A 19,525-nucleotide genomic window follows, 5' to 3' on the forward strand; every position below is an offset into this window, starting at 1 on the left:
ACTTCTTTCTATCACACGGTGAACGATGAGGGTAGAAAAAGATGGTAGATGATACAATACGGCCTCTAGCTGGTTTATAACTCCTCAAAAAATGACCATTGACATGTTTCGCATTTGCATGGTGAAGGTTTTATCTTGATGAGTTGGTATTGAACATACAAATTAAGATATCAATGTAGAAGTATGCTGTAAGTGTACACCAGAACTACTAGAAGTGGCAGAAAAAACCATACATTAAATATCACTACAATAAGCCAAAAACAATTCCTTTTGTGAAGTGTTATGTGGCATTTGCCATATCATATAAGGAAACTTGGAGAAAGGCACCTTAGAAATTTGGCTCAGGATGCTCAATAATACCAAAATTGATAATATTATAACAATTAATTTGGCCTTGGCCGTGAACAGTTGATGGCAAATATTGCAATGAATCTTGACAAGCATTAACATAACAGGTTTTATCAGATTTCTTGCTTCAACTGGTGATTCATAATTAAATATTGTTTTTGTGTATTTATACTATTTTAATTTGTTTTGGTGAGAATATTATTTTTGTTTTGTTGAATACTTGCTACATACATTTATCATTTCATTCATTAAAACTGTATAAACCACAAATAAACTTTGTAATAAGTGTATCATGAAAACATAATATGTTTTGCTAAGTCCGGCCGCAATCCTGACAAAGGGTCAAAAATCCTGACGCTTGGCAACCCTATGTAAGCTTGACTTGCATTGTGTACACCCTTGTCTCAGTAAACCATTGGGACATTTATCGCCAAAACTTGTATTGTTAAATTTACTGTGGTGCCTGCAAGTCATGTCATGTGACAATTAAAAACACATGATAACTATTTTAGGTTGGCAATAAGTCACATGGTATTGGCATAGTTTTATCAAAAATCGATTAAGTATTATCATTTCATTTGTGATAAGACTGGATTAACGGAAACAGGCAAAAAGATCAATCAAAACCTAGTGCTTATGTAACAATAAATTCAAAGGGCCTACATTGAGAATTATGGTCATTTACAGTTCTAGCCTATATCCCTGTTGATTAAATGTTATCATCATCATCAACACAGATAAAAAAAAAAAACAAATTGAAGCCAAAAAATCCAAGTACTTAAAAGTGATATTTAAGCAATTCTATGGTGTTCTGGATGATGCAAATGTCATTGCACCATAGTGCACTTGGTGCACCAATTTGAAACCTAAAAAAGTTGGACTAATGTTATGTTTCCTTCCATTAAAAAAAAAAAGTACACATTATTCCTTAAGTCATTAGACTAAGAAGCTTTGCAATAATTAAAAAGGTCAACTATGTATATTATGTTATTGTCACACTAAATTTAGTATTCAAAGTAATTCAGCACACTTTAATAACAATTGCTAACAATAAGATCAGCTCTTTAAGGAATGGCTTAATTAGAATATTTCCATAACCATTGTTACTGAAACGTTTAAGGTATTGGCGGTTTAGGCCCTAAAAGGTGATAGCATTCATCCCATGCATGTAAATTACATACAATTCTGTATGATGAGGCTGGCCAATAGTTTTTCTAGGCGGGCAAAATTGTTCAAGTCTGAGGCAGCACCGGGCCAATACTTCTAGAAATATCTAACTACAAAAAATATAAATAAAGAAAAAAGACTAGCCAATTGGCCAAAACAGTTGGCGGGCCAATTCAACGACCTTAGTGGGTAACTTTGCCCACGAGCGTAGGCGTGGCCAGTCTTGATGTAAAGAAGACAATGATGATGAAGTAGCGATACCTCCTAACTGAATGACTTTTGACCTGCAATTGAGGACCTTAGCACCCTCTTGCTAAAAAACCTCCTAAGTTACATGTTTGAGACTGGGAGATGTTGACTTTCAAAATTCAAAATTGTTTATTTCGCATTTCATTGTCGCATAATTTTACTATTTAAAACTAATACATTTTTGGTACATAACTTGTAATTTAAACATACCTTTTGTATGATGGAAAAAAACGACAAGAAAAATGTGGCTATATTTTGTAAAGATCCAAAACATTGAATAATACCGAAAATATCTTTTTTTTTATATCCACCTCAATAGAAATTTATGATTACCTAAGAATATGATCCTATATCTTATTGGTTTTGATCTTTGTTCACTAAAAAAAGGAGGTTTTATTTATGTTCCATTGTATTGTATTTTTTTAATGTAGATGTTATGTTGTGAGTAAAAAATGTATTATGGTTCATGATCATGCTCTTATGTAAATCTATGAAGATTCATATAATGTATAGATATCTATTCATAATTAGCAAAAAGCTACCTATTTAATTTTTTACTATTTCTTCAATCATACCCATTAACATCGCAAGAAGTAAATTGCTCCAATGTAACAAAAAGTTCTTAAAAAAAAACAATGATTCAAATAAACCTATAAAAAAACGATTTGTTTTACTCCTACTTATGTAGCATAATGTAGCAGGACATTCGCCTATCACATACGTATGGTGTTCGTATTATCCATACAATGAATGAATGATAGATTCTTTAGCGCCTAAGACATAAACTCCAATCTCTATCAAAAGTGGGTCAAAGATTATAAAGCTGTAACATTCACAGGGAATTTCTTAATTCCCTACATAAAGGGGGCGTTCGGCCGGAATACAGATGAAAAGTACTGAATACTTACGTCGCGGAATTGTACCAGTCCCAATTCCCCGAGTTCTGAGACACAGGCATACGCTGCTTCACTCTGCAGGAAGAGCTGACATAATGTCATCTCCTCACTCCTAAACAAGGACCCCATTTTGCACGGTCGTCACCACACGAAACTAAACTAATTAACTACACGTAGGGTCGTCGCATCAGCCCGCGACTGACTCGGCGACGGAATAAAATAACCGAGTAGAAAATCAATCAATGAATCTCTCCAGCGCGTCACGTCACCCTGCGTCACCCATGCGCTATAGATATGACAGCCTATATTATATATACTGTAGTCTTTCAAGACAGCTGTTTTGGACTGCCAGCGCAAATAAAGTTTTCTCCAGATTATTGACGTAGTTGAAATGAGGGCTATCGCGTATGAATTCGCCGCTAGAGGCGCTAGTGTAGCGTGAGGTCTCCGAAATGTCAAATCTCATAATTTTTGGGTGAGCTACGCGGGTTTATTTATAAGTAGACTAATTTGTGAATATTATGCAATATCTGAAATTAATTATGGCAAATATGCGTTCCGAGGCAATGAATGTCTGTGTTTTGAGACAGTTTTGTCTTTCGGAAACCTTTGTCCACCCTTTTTTCCAAACAAAACGGGGACTATGCAACACTGTAGCATGCTCGATATTTTTATGGTACGGCTTTAAGGTGTATTAAATATGATTCGTAATAACAGACTTTGAAAGCCATACTTAAAAACCTCACGCAACAGTGCGCCATCTAGTGAGACAAAAAACGATAGCCCTCATTAGGAAACCACACCACACACATGCAGGGCTCTGTCTGACACATACTATTTAATCGAGAGCGAGAGGGACCGCACGTCACGAACTTCGAGTTTCGAGTTTCGTAGTAGCCCATCAGGTCCTCAAAAGTTGAATTTCATGTTATACAAATCTAAAACTGTCGTAAATTTCAGAACTAAGCAATTGAACCTGTTTAATTCTGAAATTAATTTTAAATTTCCAAATGTTTATTTTATTTTTGTTGATTATAATAAACATTTTAGTACACAATCGGGTAAAGTTTCTTTACTGGCAGCATTATACAGCCTATTTCTTTCTATTATTGAAGATTTCTTGCTCTAACATTGATTGCAAAACATTTACAAAGTTTGCTTGTTGAACGCAAGTAAAATTATTGTTTAAGTTTTATTATTATCTTTAGCCCTATTAGTCATATTTTAATTTGAATTAAAATATTATACCTTGATTTAAGTATTATTTAAATATATCACACGGAAATAATTGTTCTGTTCTAAAAAACAAGAAGTGCTATATTCGTAAACTGTTAAAAGTTATATAACGCGACTAAATTAAAATGATGCTAAAAAGTCAATGTCACAGTCTTTTATCTCTCTTTTACTGCTTTACTCCAGATATGAGTCGAGTACTATGAGTAGCTCTAGCTAGCTTTTTCTCTCATCATAATAATGATTAATATTAAACATGGTAGCGTAATTATATTTGTGTGAAATTGAGTGGGAGTACGAAATTGAGGTTATAGCGAATTAAATTAAAAATAATTTATTAAATATAGCTACTGAATATTCCTACTCAACTCAATGAAAGTCTATTCAAAATGGTCAGTATTAAAAATAAGTTAAATCTCCATAGCTTTCCTGTGACATTTAATAAGCTTTATGTATATTTTTAGGCCTTGCTCGGCGCTCAACTGGTTATAACTCTGATAATGGTATCAGTTATACAAAAGATCGGCAACTACTCGTTCGCGAGGTGGTTATTATGTTCGCGAGGGTTGTATCGTTACTTGTATCCTGACAACAATGAGTTGAAGGCTTTGGCGGGTGTTCCCAAGGAAAAGCCAAAGGGTAAGAAAGGGGGCAAGTTTGAGTCGAACGGCAAGGCTGAGACGTTTCATGTCCCTCGGAGTTTGGACATCCAGCTGGAAACTTCCCCGGTGACCCCGTTAGACGTCATACACTTGAGGTTCTACACAGAGTACCAATGGATTGTAGACTTCTCACTTTACACTTGCATTGTGTATGTTTTATCTGAGGTAAGAATGTTTGCACAGTTCAAAATTACTATGAGAGAGAGATAGAGAAATAGTTATCAAAACATATTTGATACACAAAAAAAAAAACATTAAAAGGAGAAAAATAAGTTTTTGGTAAACATTTCATTTTTAATACAAGCTTTTTTTGCTGAATGTACTTTTTGTTGAATGTACTTGCATTGTCACCCAAACTACATTTGCATACCAAATTTCAAGTCAATGCCGTTAACCGTTGAAGAGTTCTGTCCTTCGGAGACGATCCTGGCCAGACTACCAGGATTCCACTACCAGATCACGCAATTCACATAAGGCTGCCAAATTTCAAGACATTCCGACTACTAGAAGTGGGTCAAATTTAACTTGCAAGATTTGTCCTGTACACAAATTAAACATACATTGCAAGTTAAGTGTTTATACCTGCTGAGCTGGCAACGTTGCATTTTTGTTAGTTTTTCTGGATTATTCCATAAAGATTTAATGAAAATTAAAAATATTGTCTGATAGAACACTTCTTAATATATAAGTTAATGTTCTACTCCAATAATTATTTGTATTCTTTAAAAACTAATTAATGTTGATTAGCGGTTTTTACTCCAATAATTATTTGTTATAGACTTTTATATTCTTTAAAAACGAATTAATGTTTATTAGCAGTTTTTAAAGAATATTAAGAAGTGTTCTATCAGACTACATTTTTAATTTTTATTATATTTTTATGCAATAATCGAGAAAAACTAACAAAAATGCAACATTACCAGCTCAGCAGGTATAAATGCTCTTAATAAAAACCTTTTAAAAATGGAATCATATAAACTCTATAAACTATAAGGTTCTGTTGTACCAGCATGAGTTTGATTTTAATCAATTCAAAAAATGAGGTTCTCAATTTAGTTTTTTTTTTTTACATTTGTTACTTCTATTTTTTCTTTAAAGAATTGTCAGGAAGGTATTTTGACATCAATTTGTTAAAATGGTTACATATTTGGTTCATATTTGTTTTTTTTTAACTAGTGAGACAAATTATTTTGCATGATTGTTAGATTTATTGTAAAGGCCTGTTGGAGCTGGCATATTCATTTGTTATGATCCACTTACATATGTACCTAAATAAATAAAGATATTAAAAATAAACTATTGAGATAGCAACAACGTCAAGAAAAGACCTCCACATACAGATAAATGGATGCAGAAATGTTTGCTTAACAAAAGGATCTAAAATTAATACTGCATTTTGCATATTTTTCAGGTCTACACATCATTTTTCCCATTGAAAGACGAGTTCAACCTTAGCATGGTTTGGTGTCTACTGGTTGTCTTATTTTCATTGTATCCTTTTTACAAGATTTTATGCACTGTGACATTTTACGACATTCAATAGGCATTATTTACTATGATAAGGTTCTAGGGTGGCCTAAGAACCAAATTGGTTTACTAAACATACTAGACTTCTCCTGTGGCTTCGCACACTTAAACCATTAGGCCTACCAATGGGATTTAAATTCCGGGATTTCACAAAAAAAATCTGCAAGTATTCCCAAAAATTTTATCATGAATTTCATTCAAATTGCATAAAAAACCACACCCAATTTCATGTCTCTAATTGCAGCACTAGAAATTTGGGACCATATAACAATTTTGGGATAAAAATAGTTTATATATGTTATATTTCAGACTTTCAGCTATCTGTTCCAAAATTCCGAAGTGCTGTGGGAGTAAGGCTCGGATACCGGTTAAATTTCCAAACCGTTATCATGTACTTGGCGCAAAACCTTTTTATTTTGGTTTCGTTAGCGAAATTCAACCGTTATTTTTAAACCGGTTTATAAGGGTTTTTAATTTTGTTCGAATAGACGGAGACGGCATCACATTTAACCGTCGGTTAACGCTAATCAATGGATGGTGAAACAGCCCCTTAGAACAATAAAAACCGGTTTATTCCTGCGCAGGATAAACGTCGCCGCCCGCCGCCGGCCGGCCAGCTGTCACTCGTCGAATAAACCGGTTTATTTAGGTTATAGTTAAGTTCTTAAAAAGGTTCGCGTTCTTATGAAAGTTAGGAGTTAAACCGAAATAAACCGTTATTTACCGCTATTTTATAAACCGGTTCCGAGCCTTGTGTGGGAGTTCCCAAAAATTACATCTTGTATATGCAAAAGCACACATGACTAATTAACTAAAAAAAAAGTTTAAGGTACACACATTACAGTACACCTTGACCGTAAGAGCAGTCAAAAACGCGATGTGTCAGGCAAAAATATATTCTTTGTATCGAAAAGTATGATACTGGCATAGTACTAGCACGTTTCGTAACCAAAATTATGTATGCGTTTGAAATTCCGTCTGACACGTTCCTATTACGGTCATGGCATGATACGGTGTAATGTGTAGCAACCTTTATTAATACACTTGACGACCGGATGGCTAAGTGGTTAGAGCACCTGACTACGAAGCTTGAGGTCCTGAGTGAATAACACAAATGTTTGTTCTCGGGTCTTGGATGTTTAATATGTATTTAAGTATGTATTTATCTATATAAGTATGTTTATCCGTTGCCTAGTATCCATAGTACAAGCTTTGCTTAGTTTGGGACTAGGTCAATTGGTGTCAAGTGTCCCATGATATTTATTTATTATACAGTCATAAAATTTCCTGAATTTTCTATTTTTCGTACAAATTTCTTTTTTTTTTCACACCAAACATCCTTGACTCAACACCAGCAAAATCCTCCTCACCCTGACGAAGCAGTACTTCACCAGCGAGGAATCCATCGGCGAGCGTTCCACCTGCATCGTGGCCTTCTGCGTGTTCCTGCTGCTGGCTATGATGGTGCTCATCATAGATGAAAGCAACCTTGAGGTCGGAGTGGATCCGGCTTATGACAGCTTCTACGAGAACGCTCATAAGTTTCTGGAGAACCAGGGGTTATCTTCAGTGTAAGTTTGTATAAAAATAAAAAAACCGGCCAAGTGCGAGCCGGACTCGCGCACCGAGTGTTCCGTATAAATATTTTTATTATATGATGTAACTAAAAATTTACGGTTTTCGCAATTTTTCCTTTATCTGTGCTATAAGACGTTGCTTCGTACCAATTTTCAAGATTCTGAGTTCACGGGAAGTACCCTGTAGGTTTTGATTCCCTTGCGAGTTTCGAAAATTTGCGGCATTTGCGGTATCTTTTGATTGCGTTAGCTTAGAAGTTTGATTTTTTCACAGCTCGAAAGGACAGTAGACCTGAGTATTTGATATAAATTTCAGCTTGATACCTCCACATGTTCTTGAGAAAAAGGGTCTTGACAGACGGACGGACGGACAACAAAGTGATCCTATAAGGGTTCCGCTTTTTCCTTTCGAGGTACGGAACACTAAAAACTAAATCACGGGATGGTTAGCACCAATTGACCCCGCCCTAAACTAAGCAAAACTTCTTAAAAATGAACTTTCATAAAAGTCATTTTCTCACCCCGCCATTGGGTTCTAGACCCCAATTAAATGCTAGTTGTTTTTCTCTCTTCTTTTCACCATCCATTATACATATATAACATTATTAAAATTTAGTTATTTCGGGTTACTTACATATATGAAATACGAACATTGCAAGTTAAAATAAAAGCTTGTAAAATTAAGCAGGGACAAGTGAACATACACATAATTAATTTGCCAATGACTTATTTTTTTTCAGAGGTCCTGCATCCAAGTTAATATTGAAGTTGTCACTAGCCGTTTGGGCAGCCATTATCGGGACCTTGTTCACTTTCCCTGGGCTCCGGGTGGCCAGGATGCATTGGGACTCTTTGAGGTATACCATGGAGCCATTCAATTTGGTGTTTATAACCTTTTACTTTGCAACTCCGCTACCACAAGGTCCTAGGTTGTAGATTATTGAAACAGACCCTAAATTAATCCTTTTAGGCCCTAAATTAATCAACTATTACGTCTGTTTTGGATTAAATTGTATAATTTTTTGTTAAGTAGTTAACTTGTTAGAGTAAATCATCGGCGAAAAGTTGGTTGGCAAGTAAAATTCGGACAAAAAAGTTCGGAGAAAAGGCAGAACATATTTTAGTTCTTTGGCGCATTTTCTTATTAGGGATTCTATCGCATCGCATAAACAAACTTCGAGCATAACTCTCTCCATAACTCGTTGCGTGACTCACAACAAAAAGTGTGTAACAAACCAACTTACGATGTTCATAATGTGAGTTGGTATCAAATCTTGCAAGTACAGTTTCAACAAGTTGATCGATTCGGTTTGAAAGGTACAGATACGTAGATTGAATGATAAACCAAGCACAAAAAATAACTTCTATATGAAATATGAAAAAAATGAAAATTAAAAAAGTTTATTTGGGTATTTTACGTGGTATACAGACGAGGTTGGAGCCTCCTATTAAGCAAAAGTATGCTTCTGTCAGGAGACACCGCTCCTCCATAACAATATATGGTAGAATCCATAATAAACTACAACTAAACAATTCTTACAATAATAATAAAGCTAACTAGTTACTTTAAACAAGATTGCCTCGAGTTTTATATTACCTTACAAGTAAGTTTTTGTGATAATAACAAAATAAGAATAGGAAAACTTAAGAGTATTAAAGTAAATATAAATATTATTTTTAACAAATAACATGTTTTATACAGATATTATGGTGAAAGTAAAGCTAAGGGATTTCTTCTGAACGCCAACTTCGCGATGCCCTTCGTACTTGCTTTGCTATGGGTGCGGCCGATCACGAGGCACTACTTGACTGTCCGCGTCTTCAGCGGCATGGAGAAACCTATGTGAGTAATTAACACCATCTATGACATATCCGTATCGTCTAACGCACTGACGTTCAAGATAGCATTCATCATTAGAGGTGAGACGTACTAGGCAAAACGCGGACAGTCTTAAGAGTACGCGTCCACAAAAAGACTAGATCCAAAGACTAGGTCCACGAGTATCTACGAGTACTTAACTCAATTGACTCATTGCGTAAACTAAATGATTCCCGTAAATACGCTCCCGTGATTGCGTATACATCGTACTAGTTTTAGTAGTTTTACGAATATTATCGAACAAAATCTAATCGAATTCCACGTCACAGTTCAGTCTTCACACTTCATTTTTTTATTTATATTAAATACCGACTAAAAACTTCCCTTCATACTTCATACAGGCTTAGGACTTAGGACTTTCAGCAATTTTTATATTTTTTTCAAAAACAACCATGCCAAATTTCGCGCTGCGCATAAGCGGCTGAAATTTCGGGATTTTATCTCGATATCCCGTGGGAATATCGAGATAGAAAGTAGTCTATGTGTTATTCTTGACGTCCAGCTATCTAGGTACATACCGCATTTCATCCAAATCCGTCCACTCGTTTTACCGTGAAGAAGTAACAAACATGCACACACATATACTTTCCCATTTAAAATATTAGTAGGCAAGTAAGATTATAGTGAGGGATATCCCGTTTTTAGCATAATTATCTGTTGCAGCATGACATCCCAAGCATTCGACACTCTCCGCTTAACCCTTGTGGTGGTGACGATAGCCCTGCGCCTGGCGCTGATGCCGCGTCAGCTCCAGGCTTACCTCGACATGGCGCAGAGACGCCTCGATGTGCAGAAGAAGGAGGCTGGACGGATCACCAACATCGATTTGCAGAAGAAGGTAAGACGTTACAACACCGACATAGCCATTTTGGCAAGCCATGTAGCATGGAGAACAGATGGCTGTTGGGGCCGAAAAGTTCTCGAATGGAGACCGCGGATCGGCAAGCGCAGAGTAGAACGTCCACTGATGAAATGGACGGATGACCTGGTTAAAGCCGCGGGTTCAAGGTGGATGCAGGTCGCTTCCAACCGATGCAACTGAAGGTCTATAGGAAAGGCTTATGTCCAACAGTGGACATCTTACGGTTGATATGACATCCGACTGAGATCGGAATGGTGGAAAGCTTTGTCAAGACCCTAAAAGTGTAAGTTAGAAGGTTAGATGCAATTCCTTATTAACCAAGTAATACCGGAATGGTAGAGAGCGTGAGCAAGACCCTAACCCTTAATTTTTTTCAACAAAAAACTAAAAATTAAAGATACGAGTCTAGAAATCTTAAATAACTGAAGCTTCAACAGTGTAAACCCATTACTAGGAATTTGAGCTGGTCATGATTTTGAATGAGTCCCGACTGTTGACGTTTAAGCAGCGATTCCACCAATAATGTGCAAGGGATGTGTTTTTCATTAACCAATAGAAACGCTTCATTTACACATCCTCGCACAGCACGTCTCAGATGGAAACAGGTGAGCGGAGTGAGCCGAGGTAAATGAAGCGTTTCCATTGGTTAATGAAAAACATATTCCTCGCAACACATCCTCGCACATCTCTGGTGGAAACGCTGCTTTTAGCTTCTGAGTTCTACGTATAGGTAGACTACTGGCATTGTTTTTCCTGTTTAGTTTTTAGGTTAGTTTTATACAATTTGACAGCTATTCTATGATTATAGGTCAATTTGACCGATAGAATTATGGGTTTCATTCAAACGTGTAATTATTTCCATTCCAGATAGCCTCAGTATTCTACTACTTGTGCGTAGTGGCGCTCCAATACATATGCCCTATAATAATGTGCCTCTATTTCGCACTGATGTACAAGACGCTCGGCGGTTACGCCTGGTCGGACTTGTTCTACGAGCGGCAGGAAATGTGCGCAGCGGAGGAGAAGGTGGAACCGAGGGTCGGTGCTGACGAGGTCGAGCAGTTCCAAATGGCGTGGGAGAATCTCAAGATGGTGAGTTTTGCAACTGTCACTAGTTATGGTTCTATGCTTCAAAAGGAGAAAAGGAATCTTCTATGATCACTTTGTTGCCTGTCTCTCTGTCTATCAAGGCCCTTTTTCTCAGGACTGCGTGGAGATATCAACTTCAAATCAATACCAAATAGTCAGGTATGCATGGAAATGTCTCGATAAAACGTAGTCTATGTGTTATTCCAGACATCCCGCTGTCTATATGTTTTTCCACCGTATTTTGTCGGATTAGTTCCTATTTATCTTTCTTTCTCAATTAGGTTCAGTAAACGTCAGTAAGCTAGTTGAAAGAAGATAACAATAGTAGATTCATAACCGAGGGTGGAAAGTGACCCATTTAACACGAGATATTTCTGGCGCTCGAACAAAGTGAGAGCGCCAACAGTTCGAGGGGAAATGGGTAATTTAACCCGAGTTAGACACTCTAATTTCATTTCGACTGTGAGGAAAGTTAAATACTACAAAAAAAATGAGAATAATAATGAATTGAATTTACTTATATCCAACCTCCAACGGTACCTTTTCGACTGGCCACTTGTCACGGCCGACTATAAAAAAAAATTCAACCTCAAGTGTTGTAAATAAGCTCCTTGGTCATGACGTGCATCTAGATGGATGGCCATGCCTAAACGTGAAAAAAAAGTGTCATTGACGTGACTCAATTATCTTCGACTCCGTGGCTAACCGAAAAATAAAAAAAATACTTTCCACCCTAGAGATGAATACGCAATTTTCCACCCGGCTATCTACCCATGAAAATTAAACTTTCCGAACAGGAGAGATGAAAACCATTATTCACTATACCTGTACAAACTTTCACATTTACATGAGTAGGATTTTGCCAAACAATGTTTTGAAAATAGTTTCCATCCTCAGGTGTTCACGCAAGAAGTGTACCGCGGGGTATTCGGCTTCGCGACGTGGTGGTGCCTGTTCTCCTGGTTCATCACCACATCCCTGGGCATGGGATACCAGACCTACTTCAGGATCTCGTGATACCGAAACCTGGTCTCCGAAGCGTACACACACACCTCCTGTGTCTATAGGTTTGACAGATGCGTTGTTCATTAATCTTTCGTTAGAGTGGTTCTCTTTGTTCTCTTTGTTCTCTCGCAGCCCTCTCGGTCTAATGGATTGATGAAAATTTAATATTTGAAATTAGAATTTATGTTCGCTGCGATTTTGGTTAATTATTTTTTGTTGTGTTTGTAATTTTCAGGAAAAGGTTTGTATGAAAGAAAATGTTTGAATTATTGTATGTAACAGTAAAAAAAATGGATTTAGTAATTTTTATACAAAACTGAGTGAGCGAGTGAGACGCGTGACTGTCAAATTCTGTATAGACACAAAAACACCGTACGCATTAGTTTTAGTTCATCTAGTCATAGTGTATTTGTAGATAGGATCGCTGTTTCTTGTTATTTGTAAGTGCTCTTTTATGATTTAAATGCGGGGTTTTGTTCCGCGTACCTTGATTTTAGAGAAGCTCGATATTTCGGCACAGTTGCATGCGCCGTGATCACGAGACGACAAGAGCTATGCGGAAACATCGAGCTTCATAATCTAAACGTTGTGTATCTGCTGTTATTGACGTTTTGAAATAATATAAAATTCTTATCTAAATACTGGATCTACAAGGATTTTATTCGCGATTTCGTATTACCTCCGATCCGAATCCGTGAAAATACGGTCTGGAGCAGTCATAGAACTATTTTTATGGTAATATACTCACTAAATCCGGTTTCCTGTCATACGATTTCACCATACAAATAGTTCTACGACTACTCGATCCGTATTTTCACGGATACTGATCGTAGTACGTATCCGCTCTAAGGCTTAGGCCGCACTGCGGCTAAACCGCCGCGCTTGTTAATCGCGTTACTTTGTGAATCAAGTAAACTGGCGGCTTTAAGTTTACATGATTTACAACCACCACAATGGTTTAGCCGTGGTGCGGCCTATACTTCGTTTTTTTTTAGCATTAAATGAAACATGATTGAAAAATAAGTCGCAAATATGTAACAATTAGCAAGGATATATGATCATTTATATTATTTTTGGTATCATAAGTAATATTAACTGTTTTTTTTTAAAACGTTTTTCAATAAAAAGACTCATCAAGATTGTTTACCCTTTTTCTAATGCTAAAAAAAACGAAGTATAGGCCTAAGTCGGAAATGACCCGATTAATTTCGATCCTTTTGGAATCAACATTTTTGTTTTTATTTTATAAATCATGTCTCATTGCATAACATAAGTCCGGCCACACACTGTATTCCTTATTTGAATGACTAATCTAAAAACTTGTGAAATAATGTCAAAAATACCTATTAATAATGACCATTAAAAGTCACTATCACTGATAAAATTATTCTGAACTCTGAACAACATCGGTGTCATATATTATCTACCTAGAATAGATACGCTAAGTGACGTTGTAGGTATAATATGAAATTTATATTATAGAACTTTCTATACGTTTCGAAGGACATTCGTGTGATGACTTGGAATGTTTGTGTGCCTTGTTTTCGTGTGTGCGATGTTCCTGCATTATTTATGCTCAAGACTGTAAACAGTTTAAGCGGTCAAACGATTTGTATTTAATATTTGCTGTAGACTTTTACACGAGGTTCCTTGTGGCTAGTTCTAAATCCCACAGATTTTTCTTACAGATTCTTATTTCTACACATTCTCAACTCAACAGATTCCTAAGGCGCAAGCCATAAAGAAGTGACGTGGGACCAGGCGCGTCGCAGTCGCGGCGCCTCTTAAATCAGTTCTCATACTAAATGTATAGAAACGTCGCGATGCAAAGCAGACAGAAGAGACAGGCGAAGACGGACGACGTCAGTAGCACCGTCCCACGTCTCTTCTGTGTCACGTCACTTTTGCTTGCGCCTAATTCAACAGATTTCCAACGCGACATTTCCCTAACTCTGAAGGTCTCCGACGGTAGAGCCAAGCGAGCTGAACGAGCGTGGCAGCGGTCGGCTAAGCGCCAGAACCATTTATTTTTTGTAAAATTGAGAATATGTAGCAATGGGAATCTGTAGACACGGGAATATGTAGAAATGAGAATCTGTAGAAATGGAAATCTGTACAATTAAGGAAAAACCTTCAATCTGTTTCTACTAAAGCTTCCTTTTTAAGGTGCGAGAAATGTCGTGCGAATTTCGTTATATTGTGTGTTCTAATTAGTTACTATGAATTTATGTTATTTATATATGTAAATGGCATTGTACCGGGTCACGCACAATATTCCTCGCACTGTCTAATAAGAATTCGTGATAAAAATATCTCGCGATGCTCATAAACACCCTGTCGATGGGGCTGTAAGTATACTTTATTTGTATTACAGTCTAGACTATATGAAATATAAAACTTAGTGTTGCAATTAAGTCAGTATTAAAAGTAGACTCATCACAAGTGGATCATAATCTGGTTTTTATTTGAGGCAATTGCGCAATAAAATTATTTGCACATTACAATAATTATGTACATTTATACTTGGTTGTGGCTGTGGCTAAAAAACTACCTTTCTAACTCAAAAAAACCCTAGATGAAAAAACCAGAAAGAAAGGCATAATAATAATATATTACGCCAGTAGAAAACAAGCGTACGGCCCGCCTCATGGTAAGCGGTTATTAACCTATGGATGCTTGCAACTCTAGGGGACTCGCATGCGTGTTACCGACCCTGTTAGAAAGAGACAGAGACGTGTATTATTGCATTGTGCTAGCTGTTCTTGTGGAAACTTGAAGCTATCAGGTGTAGAATCTACTTAGCTATAAGCATTTGTATTTATTAATTTATATTGGACTGTTTTTAATAAAATATTTGAGTTTCAGTTACGTGTTTTATTTTATAATTACACTTTGCTTGAACTTTGACAAAAAAAAAACTAATTCAGTTATCGGTCACCTACCAACAGATTATTCACTTGTTTGTTTCAAGTCCATGCCGTAATCATAAATCATAAAATATTTCGTTTTTTTATTGATTTAATTATATACATCGCATTCTTGAGTACAACCAGTGATAGATCGATGGGTTTGGTTAACCTAAGTTAGCACTTAGCAACAACGATGAAAATAGCACTGTTTAAAAATAAAACATTTTTAATCAATCAAGCCTGACGCTTCTATAGAAATATAGTTAGATGTAAAAATAATAAAATTATTCTGATGAAATCCGTAACATGAATGCTTTGCATGAATGGATGAGTCATCCATCAGCATTGATCAGCACATTTACATCATCATGCTCCACAGAGATATTTTGTCCTACATTTTTTTTTTGGTCAAAATAGTGACATCTAGGGATAACGACGGGAAACTATTAGTGAAGATGGATCAGGGCTTGTTAACGTTACCAAATTCACACTATAAGTAACGTTAAATAACGGTAAAAATCATACATATACCTAGTACCGGTAAAAAAATATAACGTTAAATGGTAACTTAACATATAGTACCGTTACCTGATTAACGTTATTTTTACCGGTAAATTTACTTTACATTGTAGGGCTAGTTAACGTTACCCAATTCACATTATTATAACGATACCGAAGTAACATTTCGGTAATATTTGCTATGCTACCGAGTGTTGCCAATTTAGCGACTGTCGCTAGAACTAGCGATTTTTGCTTAAGTGTTAGCGATCAAAAAAGGTTTTGACGACAAAAATGGTTTAGCGACTTATCTGGCGACTTTTTAACCGACTTCAAAAAAGGAGGAGGTTCTATGTTCCAATGTTAGTATTTTTATTATGTATGTTCGCCGATTACTCAGTCAATTGTGGATCGATTTTCAAAATTCTTTTTTTATTCGAAAGGATAGTCTTTTGAGGTAGTCCCATTGTCACCAAGTCAAGATCTGATGATGGGATTTTAGGGAAATCGAGGGCAAACCTCAAATTTTAAAGGCACACCTATGGCGATTTTGGCATTTTTAGCATTAAAATAAGCATTTACATTCAGAAAGTATCATTTGGTAACTTATACCTGATGAAGAAGACCGTGATGACCAATGGAACTCATCAAAGCTAAGTAATGCTCGCTCGTCTATAAACGATCATGATGAATATACCTAGATAAGCGACTAAGAAGGAGCTTTAAGTTAACTGATCTGATGCTGAAGCTGCAAGGTAGGCAACGGAACTCTGTTATAAAACAACGTACCTAAGCCGTGTTTGGGCTTAATGGAATCGTTGTGAGATGTTCTTTGGCTACGAATCACTAAAATGTGAGAAATAAAGAAAAATTATAACAAAAAAGAAAAAATAAAAAAATAACGGAAAATGGAACTGACTACAAATCCCTTGAAAATATTTTTTTAGGTACAGTCACCAGCATTAATATCTGCTACAGCGGAGTGTGCAAAAATATCTGACACGTCCTTCCGGCCCTAGAAATAGAGTCGTATCAGATATTTATGCAGATTTGTTGTGTCGGATATTGGTGCTGGTGACTGTACCTAGTAGCTCGAAGTCGGTGACTCAGCACGACCCAGCAGGATGGAACCCATAGTATGTAGGTGAGGTAGACGACTATTGTTTCATTCCTGCAGGGCTACTACGAAACCCGAAACTCGAAGTTCGTGTCGTGGGGTCCCTCTGACACTTATACTATTTAATACGAGAGCGAGCGAGAGGGACGGTATGATTTGAACTTCGATTTTCGAGTTTCGTAGTAGCCCTGCACAGTTGTGTTTCGACCGCGCGTTGATTACATTACAACGCCACGCAATGACAAAGTTTTCGGCGAAACTGCAAATGACAGCAGATCCACTCTGAAAAAGGATGGAGTGTCGTATTTCAAGTTTCCTTTAAATTTACGAAATTGCATAACTATCTTGATGTTTTTTTAGCATTTTGCTAAAAATTTACATTTCAATTGCTAAAACAAAATATGCTCGCCCCATGTTCGTATATGTCTTTTTCGCACCTTAATCAAACTCTCGAGAACAAAAGAGACAGTCTAGCTTCCGCGGAGTGGAGAAAGCTGTGGACTTGAATAGTCTATTTTTTTATTTTAATGTTGAACGTAATTATTAATAACTTAATTTAACTTTGTTTTTCTATTAATTTCATTTTATAATTGCTGTTAATAAATTATTATTGAGAAAGGATACTATATTCATTTTGTCTGGCTTTTTTTCAACATTAATACATTGACAACATGAAGTTAAACATAATTTGTTAAAGAAAATAAAGATCATTTTCCCAAAAAAAGTGATTCAAAGACAAATATACGATCTCAATATAAGTATGACATATGCACTGTCCGACCCTCTAGCTATATACTCAAAAAGAGCACTTATGTAAATGGAATAAAAGTTTATAATCACTTACCTGAATATTTAAAATCATTAGATGGTGCACAATTCAAAAATAAACTTAAACAATTTTTAGTGTGCGAGTGCTTTTATGATCTAAATGAATACTTTTTGAAAAAATATTAGAATTCATGTAAAAATAATAAATTATAATTATATTTAAGTAATAAATTGTACGTCCGAAATGGGCAAACTGTTGAAACTTCTCATGCATAAATGTTAACATAATTTGTACACGGTTTTGAACAATAAACGTTCCTTATTTCTTAATGAAAGTTTAGAAATTTCATTGTTCGCTATATACAATTCAGCATGTAAGTCATCTACTTGGTTTTTAGGGTTCCCTTATAGTTACGGAACCCTTATAGTTTCGCTCTGTCTGTCTGTCCATCCGCAGCTTTGCTCAGGGACTATCAATGCTAGAAATCCGTACTTAATTTTGCAGTAATATATATGTAAATGAACTAAAATAATTTCTCTGCTTGCTTGCTTGGAAATTATTTTAGTTCATTGATATGGACCTCCGCAAAGTAACCCCTGATTCAATAAATTAATATATATGTAAATTATGCCGACAAAATGGTACTATAAAAAATTAAAAATATTTTTCTTTTGAGTACCATATGTAAAGTGGGAATGTTTTTTTTTCTCATCCAACCTTGTAGTGTGGGGTGTCGTTGGATATAGTCTAAGGAGGTGGCATGATTTTTTAAAACGTTCTTGGAAACGGAATAATTCTCAAGAAAACTTAACCGTTATAGTTTTTCTCGTAAGTTCGATATACCTACTACTATTCTGATTTTTTCACCCACCGGTTTACATTTTAGAGGGGGGACGCTCGATTTTAATGAAAATTTGCACTTTAAAGTTGAATATTTTGCAAACGAATCACTGAATCGAAAAATCATTTCAGCAAGCCCCTAATGGTTTTAAAAGACCTATAGTCATACTTGTTAGAGACAAAATGCTGCACTTCGTGAAGAAAGCAAGCCGCTTTGCACAGTGATAGTACAGACTAAATTGAGTGATTTGACTCGCAGCAGCGGAAGTTTCACCCCTTAGGAACAGAGATGGCGCCACTTCTTTAAAAAATATTTCAAAAAATTCTACAAGCTAAAGTAATAAACCGATTTCAATGTTTAATATCGCAAATGAGAGCCTATTACATACGTTACTTATAAAAAAATACAAAAAAAATATTTACATAAAACTTTTGTCAAAAAACGCCATCTTAAGTTTTTTTTTCTTACCTGATTTGTAGTTTTTACTTGATTGCCTAAAAAAACTGTATGCAACATGAATGGTTTAATGCATGTACATATTACTGAGTACATAACGAGTATTTAAAAAAAAATCCGACACCGATACCTATCATATTTAACGAAATATGACAGTTTAAATGTGAGCACAAATTTCTTTAAAAAATATTTCAAAAAATTCTACAAGCTAAAGTAATAGACCGATTTCAATGTTTAATATCTCAAATTAAAGCTCATAACATTCATAATTTACAAAAAAATATAAAAAAAATATTTACGGAAAACTTTTGGCAAAAAACACCATCTCAAGTTTTTTTTTCTTACCTGATTGGTAGTTTTTATTTGATTGCTTAAAAAAACTGTATGCAACATGAATAGTTTAATGCATATACATATTACTGAGTACATAATAAGTATTTA

At 35.7% G+C, this 19,525-nt stretch overlaps 2 protein-coding genes across 5 annotated transcripts in view; one reads left to right on the forward strand and one right to left on the reverse strand.

The window, feature by feature from the left end:
• LOC141427244 (V-type proton ATPase 116 kDa subunit a 1-like) overlaps positions 1–2,969 on the reverse strand; it is a 50,495-nt gene extending 47,526 nt beyond the window's left edge. For all 4 annotated transcript variants that reach the window (XM_074086487.1, XM_074086486.1, XM_074086490.1 and 1 more), the window contains exon 1: positions 2,673–2,969. In XM_074086487.1, coding sequence (XP_073942588.1) covers positions 2,673–2,789 — 117 coding nt within the window. In that variant the 5' untranslated portion in view covers positions 2,790–2,969. The remainder of the gene's footprint in view (positions 1–2,672) is intronic.
• A 1,132-nt stretch (positions 2,970–4,101) lies between these two features.
• Positions 4,102–15,358, forward strand: emei (transmembrane protein 161-like emei). The gene is made up of 9 exons (XM_074086512.1): positions 4,102–4,285; positions 4,358–4,720; positions 5,967–6,046; positions 7,438–7,653; positions 8,400–8,516; positions 9,362–9,502; positions 10,202–10,376; positions 11,268–11,492; positions 12,387–15,358. Exons 1-9 carry the CDS (start codon positions 4,283–4,285, stop codon positions 12,504–12,506), a joined length of 1,440 nt encoding a protein of 479 aa, XP_073942613.1. The 5' UTR covers positions 4,102–4,282; the 3' UTR covers positions 12,507–15,358.
• The last annotated feature ends 4,167 nt before the right edge of the window (positions 15,359–19,525 follow it).

This window comes from Choristoneura fumiferana, chromosome 4 (assembly GCF_025370935.1).
Source record: "Choristoneura fumiferana chromosome 4, NRCan_CFum_1, whole genome shotgun sequence".
Taxonomy (NCBI): Eukaryota; Metazoa; Arthropoda; class Insecta; order Lepidoptera; family Tortricidae; genus Choristoneura; species Choristoneura fumiferana.